The sequence below is a fragment of the Nansenia antarctica genome (genome assembly GCF_963989245.1).
Source record: "Nansenia antarctica genome assembly, chromosome: 4".
In the NCBI taxonomy this organism is placed as follows: domain Eukaryota; kingdom Metazoa; phylum Chordata; class Actinopteri; order Argentiniformes; family Microstomatidae; genus Nansenia; species Nansenia antarctica.
Genome location: NC_137689.1, coordinates 25,142,201 through 25,154,955, shown reverse-complemented (window position 1 = coordinate 25,154,955; position 12,755 = coordinate 25,142,201). Strand labels below are relative to the sequence as shown.

Here is a 12,755-nt window from a genome sequence, read left to right as displayed (position 1 = left end):
GCACCGCCTGTGCCAGTGCACATTAAGAGAAAGACAGAATCAGACTGCCCCTTCTCTTTCTTTCTATCATTGCTCTCCCGTGCTCAGGAGAACATCTGTCTGGAAACCTTTCAGCACTTATTTTTCTTTTACAAATGCAATTCTTCACAGTCAGCATAAACACAGATAAAGGTCACAATCGTTTCTATAGAACAACTTGGTAGTGCCGTTTGTTAATTGTCTTAAGATCCTCAAACAACCCCATTCCAAACTGTTGGAATACACATTTAAAACTAGGCAGTGGCTTTTTGTCGAGGGGAAGGATTTAATTTGGCATTTCACTGTGGCGTGTAACGCAGCATACCATGTTAGTCATTCCAGTTTAGTGGGAGGAATCTCAGACACACAAACATGGCTTCTCTGTCTGCATGCTTTGACGCTTCCGCCGGGGGCCCCTTGCACATTTCTATACAGTACTGTGTACATATGTCTGTATATATCTAATAAAACCAATTGTACTTTACAAAATGTGAGACTGTTTAGTTCATTTGAGGGCAATCTGAGAAAGAACGCTTGGTAGTATACATGAAACAGAGTGCAGTTTTTGCTTTCTAGGATATTAGAAAGGTTTGGAACAGTTATGTTGAGGCTCACATTATTGTAGTGGTCAGGAATGATTCAAATAACCCAAAGGTTTGTCGTTAGAAAAGACCATGGTTGCGGAGCAGGGAGACCAAAGCAAAACCTGGTTTCACACAACCACACCCCCCCCCCCCCCCCCCTCTCTCTCTCTCATCCTGCCGCCATGGCAACAGCTCTCGAAGTCAGAAACAGAGGAAGTAACACAGAGACAAAGTGAGATCACCTACCATTATCATCCATTGTCTAATGGTAAAAATAATTAAGTCCTACATCATCAGTAGTACCAATAAAAAAACACTCCCTCAGGTCACAAGGTCAATGCAGAGTGGAAATAGATGGTATCAGAAGAAAGGGTACTCAAACGACATAGCAGAACCATTACACAAGTTAACTTTTATTCTCCAGAGAGACAAACACACATGAATGTTGAATAAAAAACCTTGGTTAGATTCATGTATACAAAATCCCTCACAAAAATGAACCATTATAATGTCCTTATAATGGCTAAAACACTGACTCTAGCCTTCTATGAAAAACACAAATCACTGAGTTGGTTGTCATGAGACAGGACTATTTAAGCTTGGACTAAATGCATTCAACAAAAAGCTGATCAGGATTATTTTTGGTTGGTTTGGAAAGTGGTGAGACAAATGTCAATGAAGGAAGCCGCCCGTACGGTCTCAGAAACTGAAATGGTTCTTGATGTCCTTGATCTGTTTCATCATCTCTGCTATTTGCTCTCCCCTGGAAGAGAGGGGGAGAGGGGTGAACAGTTAGGAATGAACTTAAGAGTATAGTATGTGTCATTATTTAATTTTAGCTAATCACATGACAGAGGTTGTGGCTCCGAATACGAAATGTGTGATGTGCCAAGCACTGGGGGGCAGTGTTGAATCCCCCCGCCCCCCCCGATCTTTGTACTGGGTAAACGAAAGGCTAAGTTTGATATGTTGGTCCACCAGACCATTCCGAGGCATTGGGGCGGAAGTGTCTGGGAAGGAGATTAGCGTAACCACACCAGACCTGGCAGTGTGAGACCGTGTGATCCCCATACTCACTGCTCTTTGATGACTCCCTGGACACACTTCCTCTGGTGGGCGTTCAGGGCCACGGTGGCTCTGGCCGGAGTCACTCCTTTGTCCATTTGTTTCTTCTGGTAATCCATCTTCATGTTCACCTGGGAGAGGCACAGGGTCAACCATTCACTGCAGTAAACCAATGTAAAAAGACTCCCAACACAGTCTACATGGTCTGGTGGACATGGTCTGGTGGACATGGTCTGGTGGACATGGTCTGGTCTACATGGTCTGGTCGACATGGTCTGGTCTACATGGTCTGGTCTACATGGTCTGGTCGACATGGTCTGGTCGACATGGTCTGGTCGACATGGTCTGGTCTACATGGTCTGGTCTACATGGTCTGGTCGACATGGTCTGGTCTACATGGTCTGGTCGACATGGTCTGGTCGACATGGTCTGGTCTACATGGTCTGGTCTACATGGTCTGGTCGACATGGTCTGGTCGACATGGCCTGGTCTACATGGTCTGGTCTACATGGTCTGGTCTACATGGTCTGGTCTACATGGTCTGGTCTACATGGTCTGCCATAAACACGTTACCTAGATAATGAGTCAATTGACACATACAGTACAATAACTTTTGTATGGGTTGGGGGGTCTTCTGTGGGCAGCTCACCTGTTTGATGCCGTTTCCTAGGTGACGCAGCTGGTCATTAATGGTCTGGAGCTCCTTCTTCATGTCCTTCTCACTATCCGACAACACAGGCAGCTGGCTGCGCAGACTGCCCAGCACCTGCTTCACCCTGGAGAGAGGAGAGAGGTGAGGAGAGAAGTGAGAGGAGAAGAGAGAGGTGAGGAGAGAAGTGAGAGGAGAGAGAAGAGAAGAGAGAGGAGAGAGAAGAGAGAAGAGAAGAGGTGAGAAGAAGGAGAGGCTGAAGGTTTGGCTTTATCCCCCCCATAGCTCTTCCGTTTGTCAGTTGCTCTAGACCTGCTTCGCGAATAGCGTAAATACTTTGTGTAAAATGTGAAGACAAATGCTGAATCTGCTGGTTTGACGCTTAAGACTTTTTAAAGACGGGCGTTGAGCGGCGGGTGTCACCTGTTCATGGTGGCTTCCTGGCGATACTTGGCGTCCTCGTACTTATCAGCCAGCCGCTCTGCCACCTCTCTCAGGCTTTTCCTACAAGTTCAATCAAACATCAACCACATCCATTATACAATATGTGTAATAATAATATTATATAAAATATAATATGTGTAATAATAATAATAATAATAATAATAATAATATGTGTATAGCTTCAGGGGCATCACCTGTCCTCTCTGCACAGAGACAAGTCCTCCAACTGCTTATTCTTCTGACCAGTCAGGAGCTTCACCCTGCAACAGACGCACCAATCAGAGAACACCAATCAGAGAACACCATTCATATTCTGTGTGTCTGCGGGTGTAACATGTACATACAGGGTTTGAACCATTGGGTGTGTACCCATGTGTAAAACAAATTGTGCATGCATGTAAGTGTGTGTGTGTGTGTGTGTGTGTGTGTGTGTGTGAGTGTGTGTGTGTGAGTGTGTGTGTGTGTGTGTGTGTGTGTCCGCACGCTCAGTCTTTTTACCTTCTCTGCATCTCCTCGCGGGCCATGTCCTGTTTGAGGATGTACTCCTCCCTGAACACCTGGGTGGCTCGGCTCAGCAGCTGCAGACACTCTGGGGGAGGAGAGGAGGTGTCCTTGTCCCCCGCCCTGACCACGCCCAGACAACACCACGGACACAAGTCAGCTGACTTTGTATTTTTGTTTAAAATCCTCAATCATTTGTTTGTGTGTGTGAGTGTGTGTGCTGTTGTACTCAAACGGCTGGGGCGTCTCTCTGTGCATTTTAAATGTGTCGAATAAAGTCACACACACACACACACACACACACACACACAGTCTCACTCATGCAAAAAGGTCAATCTTCCCATTGGAATCACAGGCTGATAAATTTAACTTGACGGATGTATACTGGTGTCACTATGGGTTTGTTGACACAGATCTCTTCTCTTCCAAATACGGTTCCAGGTAGGTGTGTGTGTGTATGTGTGTAGGTGTGTGTGTGTCAGGGTTTCCGTTAGAAAAAATTGGTGCCGGTCAACGTGTCCGGAAAGATTTCAATGTGTCGGACAAACGGGAGAAATTCCGGTCATCATATTCAAATATAATATAGGTGTTTGTCGCGGTGATTAGCTGTTGTGTAGCCTATATATGCCATTTAATGTCTATTTCTCATCCAATACGATTAGAGGCGAACTATATAATAATATAGGCTTTCATGATTCGCATGCGCTACTGTCCAGGGCTGCACGCGCGCCACACTGGGCCTAGTTACCTTTGCTACTTTGAATTACGACTGTAGGCTAAGATGTGTATTTCAATTGCATTAATGGGATTTGTGGATGTAATTGGTAATTTTAAGTATGCCTAGTTTAGCTTTTGATGGCTATTTGAACGGACTGCATCGATCGATCAATGAACGGACTCCACATTACGTTAACTGAAGTGTTAAATAGTTTCATTAGACAGTAATGTAAGTTTTCTATATTCTCTTTCCAGTTTTACCCTTTTTATCAATAAAACAACGTAATTTCTATAACCACGTCTCGCTGATTGGGAAGGCATTAAGTCTAGCTGCCTGTCAAATCATACTTAGGGCTCGGACTCGGGAGTATGAGAATGAGGGGGATGTATCGGGGGGATACACACCCGTGGACTATTTCAACTTAGTGGCACAAATTAAACTCTAACACTATAGATAGACTAAATTGAACTAAAATGATGGACACCGACTGAATAACTGAGTGGGGGTAAGACAGGTCTCAAATGTGGAACAATTATAACATTTAATACATAAAGATAAAACATACACAAATATATAACATTGATATCCCTAAACTCAAATGTAGTGTGGTATTGTCAACCTAATCTAATCAATCCTAATGTAATGGTACCAGTAGCCCAGGTTGTCGATAGTAGCGCACGTGGAGATGGACGATGGCTGAATGTAGAGGAGGAAAGTTCAATGGAAACTCCCGGAGTAGAAGAGGTCGCCAGGGGGATGTTGTACTCTGAATCTCCCGACTCAGGGCTGGAACGGGCACGGCAGGCTCAATCAATGAACGGGGTTGAGATGGCTAGCGTCCTTTACTAGCCGCATCTCACGGCCCTCTGTGGTCATTCACTGTGCACGCAGAACAATAACCTTGACTCCGGTCACTGCAGTGGTTTTATTTAGACTAGATCAAACTAAATTAACTGACGAATTTCTCCCTCACAACTACTCCCGAAAGGTACCTTCACTCTCCGCAAACAATAAACTACTCGCGCCGTTGAGAGACAGGGTTGCCAGATGGGGCGGGTTACCGCCGAATGGGCTACTGGGTTTAGCGGTTATTTAGCGGACTAGTTAGGCTGTAAATTGTCAATCCCATCTGGCAACCCTGCCGCTGTTTGTTCATCGCGTAGGCTAGTCTACACATTAATAATAATAAAAAAATATAGCCTATATATTCGTCTTTTTTAATGTAGAAGGAATCAGAATATGTGACAAATACATTTTAGCAAATTGTATTCAAATTGTGCTTAAAGGGAATTATTTTCACCGGACATTATGACCGAAGAGGTTTAAATATGTCGGACTTCAACAGATTTTACCGGACAAAGACCGGTAATTACCGGTTAACGGAAACCCAGGTGTGTGTATGTGTGTAGGTGTGTGTGTCACCTCAGCATGAGCGGGTTGGTGGAGCTGCGGGCCAGGATGTTGCGGATGTGCTGCTCGAAGGAGTCGTCAGCCAACCCACGCAGGGGAGAGTTGACAGAGCCCACCCCCGGGTGGGAGCACAGCAGGGGAGGAGAGGGAGGCCGAATGGAACTCCTGTAGAGAACACACACACACAGACACACACAGACAGACACAGACACAGACACACACACAGACACAGACACAGAGACACACACACAGACACAGACACAGAGACACACACACACAGAGACACACACACACAGACACACACACACACACGACACAGACACACACACACACACACAACACAGACACCCACACAGACACAGAGACACACACACAGACACAGACACAGAGACACACACACACACAGAGACACACACAGACACAGATACAGAGACACACGCACAGACACAGACACAGAGACACACCCACACAGACACAGAGACAGACACAGAGACACACACAGAGACACACACGCACACACACACGATTTAGGTTAAGAGAATCTTCATTCAAATTAATAGTTTCTCATCAATCCATTCCATCTCAACTTCCAGCTCTTCCCCTGAATTGACTGGGGTTTAAAAACAGAACCCGTCCAAAGTCCACACTGAGCCGTACAGTAGAGGCAGCAGCAGACACTCGTAGGTGCTGGTGATGCAGATCATGGTGGCTCCCAGAGACAGGTCTGACACGATCCAGAAGCCTCTGACCGGAGCAGAGAGACTGTGACCAGAGAAAAGACAAGCAGACAACCAACCGTTTACTTCACAACTCCCCAAAAACTGTTTACTCAACACATTAGCATTAGCATAAGAGGGGACCGCAAATCGATTTTGTGTTCAGACTTTCAGTGGCGTCCCAATAGTCTTTTCCTCTATTCCTGGTCTCCACATTCACCTTTTCAAAACTAACACATCGGGGGACAATATCTAGGGGATGGAAACCTTGGCTGTTCTCCAATGTGGATTGAGAAAAACGTGAAGACGAGGAATAGTGAAGAGACTACTGACTGACGTATTGAAACAATTACGTATTACTGGGGGGCACAGTAAAGGGGAAAAGCGGGCGTCTCAGGAGACACAGTGCTGGGGGGTAGTAGATGTCTCCATGGGTCTACCATGGGTCAACCTACCATTGTGACTTGCCAATGGCCCCTGGTCCTAGCATAGATTACATAGATCATGTCAAAGTAGAACAGAGTCCTCTACCTGCTGCTGAGGGGCCTGGTGCAGAGGATGTGCTCCACCATGCAGCGGTGCTCAGCAGCCAGCTCCTGGAGACTGTCCTTGTCCTCCTCATCTGGAGCAATGGGAATGAGAAGAACGGAAGAATGACAGAAAGATTGGAAGTGTACTAATCACCAAGAACATTTCACTCAAGTTAGAAGAGGGACATTATCAGAGCACCCCAATTTACGGTGTCAAAAATTAGGCCAAAAGTGCTGATGAAATCGATTTGCGAAAGAATGTGTAACTTGACTTTTTAAATGATGTTTCCCTTCATTATATCGCAGCTTAATTGATTCTCAGTTTTCATTTGTCCTCTCTCTGGCTGGCATGTTTTGCCATTCATTGTTTGACCTGGCCTTTTGTCAAACTAGGCTGTGCCTGATTAGCAGCGCCGTCTTCAATAGAAAGGATTCCACCGCCACTTGGTTTAGCACTGTTGAAGTTGCATGCCAAATGTTCTCAGAGAAACTTCCTACAAAGTCTGCGAGTTACGCTTGAAAGGATTTTTTCATGTGCATTCTATTGAAAATAAAACAATCACAGTCTCTATAACCGATTTGCTCCGAACTGGAACTGTTTCCTCTTTGTAGACTCACACACAGCCTCTTTGTTTTGGATTTCAGTTTCACCAGCCAAGCTCTCCCGTCTTTGGGCGGGCACTCGACCGAATGATTACTAGCTGTGAGGCTAAAGGTTGCCGGTATTTCTAATGGATTCCAGGAAATGTGTGACAACTGTCCATTGCGTATTATTGCAAAACTACGTTGTTTGCGGTTACAATAAGAACATGTACCGGTCGGTCTAGTGTATAGCCACTACTAAACTTTTGGAATGTAATTTCAACGATGTTAAACTTTAAGTACAGTCAGAATCCTGTCCATTGGAGCGGGTGCTGCTAACTTCTAGGAGCCTGTGCTGTGGTAGCTAGTGGACAACCAGAGAAGTTTTCACTACTGCCCTATGAGGACAACTCAGGGGAAGATGACATTTCACCCAAAATATTAAATAGGCTGAAATATCCCTAAAACACTAACATTTACCACATCTTACCTAAGCTAGCCTCTAGGAGGTAAACAAAGCAGATGACTACTATTCATAACATCTAGCCATCACCTTTCCACTATAGAGGGCTGCTGGTTGACTGTCGTCTTTTTACTTACCTGACTGGAGAAATTTGTGCAGTTTGTTGAACCAGGTGAGGCCGACGCTGTGCACCCCTGCCTCATGCGTACAGTGGTATCTGTGCTGGCATAAAGGGTCTGTGAACAGCAACAATTTTTTTTAAAATATATAACATACAATACTCTGTCGGGATGTAACGATACACTCAACTCATGATACGATTTTCTCACGACTTCACAAAATTAGATGTCAGAAAATGTCATAGGAGTAAGTGCTTCGACCCCTTTTTCCAGGATGACTTCAGCTTTCAATATATGGCAGTTATTTCTGTATGTTATGAAAGGGGAAGGAAAGGGATTCAAAGTTTGTCATTGCACGGAGTACAACAAAATGCATTTATGCTCTAGTGGGGGCGTCTAGGCAAGGGGTCACAGCCATTATAGGCGACCCCGGAGCAATTAGGGGTTTAGTGCCTTGCTCAGGGACACTTTGACACGTGGCCCACCGGGGAATGTGGGCCACGATGTGTTTGTTTTATGAATGTGTAATAACAGTTTAAGGGGGAAAAAAAACACAAATGGAATTGGATTTTACAGGTTTTTAGTAAAGTGGAAAAGGTGATTGCACATAAACAAAACATATTTAGCATGTTCAATTTGAAATATCAACTATATTACATCTGTCCAAGAAAGTTTGTGAGCCTAGGGCTTTTTTAAAAATGTATTTATTTATTTTTAGCTACAGACAGGCCCCCATTCCACTCCTCACACTGCTGCTCCTTCTGCAGAGTGCACTATGGTCAGTGCTGGCTCTCTCGGTTTTGCCTTTTGGGTGGTTTGGTAACACTAGATGATCTTCCTGACATTTCACATATGTACACAAACTCACAAAACTATAAAAACACGGCTCGTAAAACACCCCTAAAATATGCTCGCTCGTAATGCTGCTTCTCTCTTCAAATCTCCTCAGCTCTCCGTTCACGTGCTTTTAATTACCGTAAGAATCATATACAGGTAGGACGCGCAGCTTCTCTGCTTTCACAGGAACCGCTGGAATTTTTTCGATAGCTCATACAGTTTAGGAATTACAGTAATATTCCAACGCGTGTTAAATGCTGTCAGTTTAAAGTGTATCGCGATTCGTTTTTCATTTCACCGACTTAAATCATCTCATATTTAATTAACTGCATCGCGATGCATCGTTACATCCCTAATACTCTGGGGAAGATAGAACTACACGTATGCAATTCATTATCATTATTGGACAACATCAGCCAATCAGGCCCTGTCTATATGTACCTCTGTGCAGTCTGATTGGGCAGGTGAAGTCGGCCTCTGCAGGCTCCTCCTCCTCCCCTGCGGCCAGTTTCAGGGTGAGCTCCAGCTCCACGCACTCAAACACGTACAGAGACGGGATGGCTTCAGAGCCACGGATCCACCTCTCCACTGCCTGCCAGAACACACAACACACGGGACATCTTTAATGGACAGCATTGGACACACAGGTGAACAGTCCCAAAATGCCTCGTCCCCCCCCATGTTCACACCAATCGGCAACACAGGACAGGAGGATGAAGGTCACCGTTTGACAGTCGGTTGGCTGGCTGGTGGTGCGGTGTACTTACTCCCGTCTCCTCCTCTTCCTCTGCCTCCAGCACCACGCAGTGGTAGAGGGTGCCCGTTTCCGTGGCGATGACCAGGATGTTGGGCACGCAGGGCAGGCAGAGCACGGCGCAGGCATCGTAACCGTAGTTATCCTCCGCCGCCGGGTACATGGGTAAAGGTCCGATCGGCTTACTGAGGCTGCCAGTACTGAAAGACACGACCATATAAGGCATCAAGTCAGCTTCAATTTAGATTATTTATTTTGAGTGAGAGTGGCTGTAGATGTTGGTGAATCGGTTGAAAACGCTTTGCCGTATTTTATCAATTTGAAATTCTATGGGATATAAACTAGAAAAACATGGATACAATTAATGATTATGAAAGCTGACCTGTGGGAAAGAAACATGAACGGTAAGCTTACAAATAAATCCTCATTTGATAGTGTGTACAGGACCAGGGCAGACGTACCTGTGGGCAAGGCTGGTGTAGCTCAGGTAGGTCTCTCCGTTCTCGTAGAGGATGTAGAGGGGGTACACCAGCATCTCCTCCTTGGAGCGCTGGCCCGAGAGCTGTCTGGGAGCGCCCGCCACCGGCCCAAAGTCAAACGCTACAGCGATCTCTCCGAGAGAGGCTGCGTAAGAGTATCTGGGATGGGGGGGGATACAGTTACATTTCCTATTCATCACTTAATCATCTAAATCATCTTGGATTTATGAACAGACTGCTCCCCAACAGGGTTTAAATGTGACCAAATGGGTCATGTGACTGACCCTTGTGTGTGAACGCTGCTGTCTTCGTCTGATTGGGACACAGAGAGACCTCTGGCTGGAGTCTGGGGCTCCTTCAACCCATAGAACCTACACAGACCAACACAGCATGAAACTTCAAAAGATCAGCTTAACAATCCCCACTGCATCATGTGTCTGTCGTGCGGTCTGAAGTCGTTTATCTTTTTTTCATGTTTTTTTGTTTTGTTTTTGTTTTATTGCCATGCAATCAACTTGTCAGTCAATTGTTGGAATTTGGTATTTTATGCTCCGGGGTCGGCCGGGATCGAACCACCGAACTTGTGATCATTAGACGCCGGCCCGTTTTTGTTTTGTTTCCAATGATTGTTGAGAACTATGTCAAGTTCGACGTCATGCCTACGTCACACAAAAAATGCAGGTGCAGAGATGACAGACAGAACTTATCGACAATGAGTCAAAAGATGCTAAAAACCAATGGCACTCAGATCCCCAGGTGTGTGTGTGTTGTTCACCTGATGGTGTTGTCTGAGGTCAGCAGCACCAGGTGGGGCTCCTCTGTCTCACTGGGGTACCAGGCTGCCTGGCGCAGAGTGACGGACGCAGAGCTAGTGAAGAAACGCTCGGCCACCGGGATAGTCCTGACAGGGAGGGAAACAACAGCTGGACTCAGCACAGACTCCTTCATGGCCCTCGGGTCGAGAGTCAGCACAGACTTGGGAGAAAGTTGATTTGTAATACTATCAACAACGACAATGGGATCTCCGTTGAACTCAGTAAGACCGTGAATGTGGAACGGGATGGGGTTCCTTCCTCCCTCTCAATCCTGTCCCCCTTCCCCTATCGTGCACACATATTTCATACAGACTTAGAGAGAAATAAACTATATTACACAAGTGCTTCCTGATTGTCAGGGTGGGATCCCCGTTGACACGCTCTTCAGATCGATAAAGGAACCAGAGTCTTGTGAAAACAAGGCTTTTGATGAAGGGACAAGGCGTTTGATGAAGGAATCAATCTCAAAGTATTAATAGCAAAAAGTATTATTGTATGTAGGTGTTCTCACGTGAGAATGAGTCAACAAATGACTGACTGGCTGCTACTCACTTGCAGTTGACTTCGCTCCGTCCACCTTCAAACTCGGACCTCTTGCCCCACCGCTGCGGGAGTTCTAACACGGTGGCCCCCCGTAGTCCAATGAGCGCGACGTGATACTGCGTGGGGCTGAGCAACACTTGGCACACTTCGAACCGCGGTGGATTGATACACAACAGTGTCTGGTGAATGAACAATCAAGTCTGAGTCTAGGTATTTCATAAACATGGATGACCATGATGACATTACTGTCATTGGTGATTGTTGGCATTTACTAACGGAGGCTATGGTCTGGTTGAGAATGCATAGAATGGCAGCAAGTTCAAACATTGAAAACAGCTATTAAAATAAGCTCAACCGAGGAAGAGAAAGCACACTATCACTATGTTGTTGAGTTTAGCTACGGTAGCTAGTAACGTTGTTGCTCACCTGGTACTTCACGCTCTCCAGGCTGTCTGAGTTGAGCTGCCTCAGGTTGGTTGTGTAAAACACGCTGTCAGCGTCGTTCCATACGAACAGGTCTCCATTCAGGCAGAATGTAAGGTTCTTTGCAGTCCTCCTACAATTCGCCTTGGGTTCCAATTCAAGTTTCTCCCGTAATTTATTGAAAATATCATGACATGGTAGCTCGCTTCGCCACCGCTCCCCAGCAAACGCCGCCATCTTTCTTGTCGACTGAAAATGACGTTACCATAGCACTGCTCCAATCATAAGCCGAGTTCGTAAATTTGTTCTGAGAGCGACAGATATTAATATAATATAATATTACGTATATAATATATATGGAGAGATACGTTAAACATTAGACTACACTACCTTTTCCACAACAGAAAAGTATTAGGCCTAGCTAGCTACATTGCAAATTCAATACAAATGTCTAATCAACTCAACGTGGAAACAATTGTAACATTCCATTTCCCACACGCCAAGAACAATTACTAAACATCATTTTCTTCAACTATAATAAACACGTTAACAACATTATAATTTAATATAGGGCATCATTCATTGTGTTGCTTGCACCATGCACCTTGTGTGTTCACATGCTGTTCAGTGTGACGCTTGGATGATGTATAGATAGATACTGTAACGGTTATATTGAGGAATAAAGTTATACCTTTATTTTTCATCAGTGCAACAAATGTTTGTGTTGGTAACCTTTGACTAAACTGTGCAGGTTATCAGTATCAATTTATCAAACACTTCTAAATACAATCGCAAAATAGGTTTATTACGGTGTAAGGGTTTATAACATCAATGTTTAAAACTTTATAACCTTAATTACCCTTAATGTCTCTGTGGTATTCCCCGAGCTGTGGTATTGGTAATACCACTACCATGCCTTCGTGTGGTTGTCAGCGGTACTGCGTCTAGCTGCTAACGTGGTAAGTATGTGTCACTGCATCCTGCATACGGCACTGTCCAGCCTCACTACGCGGTCTGTTCAACACTACACGGGCTTGTGGCTCTGTGCTATTCACTGCTAAAGACATGGAACCCACCGGGCTCACTCACCAAGTCGTCTAGCCGC

General features: G+C 45.2%; 1 protein-coding gene across 1 annotated transcript; it reads right to left on the bottom strand.

Annotated features, from left to right (window-relative positions):
- Positions 1-1,011: 1,011 nt before the first annotated feature.
- On the bottom strand, positions 1,012-11,887 carry nup88 (nucleoporin 88; the record flags this gene model as incomplete). Its single annotated transcript, XM_080530207.1, has 17 exons — positions 1,012-1,365; positions 1,680-1,798; positions 2,317-2,443; positions 2,740-2,820; positions 2,955-3,020; positions 3,259-3,384; positions 5,402-5,554; positions 6,047-6,151; positions 6,637-6,727; positions 7,818-7,916; positions 9,078-9,228; positions 9,404-9,590; positions 9,852-10,028; positions 10,154-10,240; positions 10,645-10,770; positions 11,237-11,406; positions 11,654-11,887. 17 exons carry the CDS (start codon positions 11,885-11,887, stop codon positions 1,302-1,304), a joined length of 2,163 nt encoding a protein of 720 aa, XP_080386333.1. The 3' UTR covers positions 1,012-1,301.
- Positions 11,888-12,755: the final 868 nt, after the last annotated feature.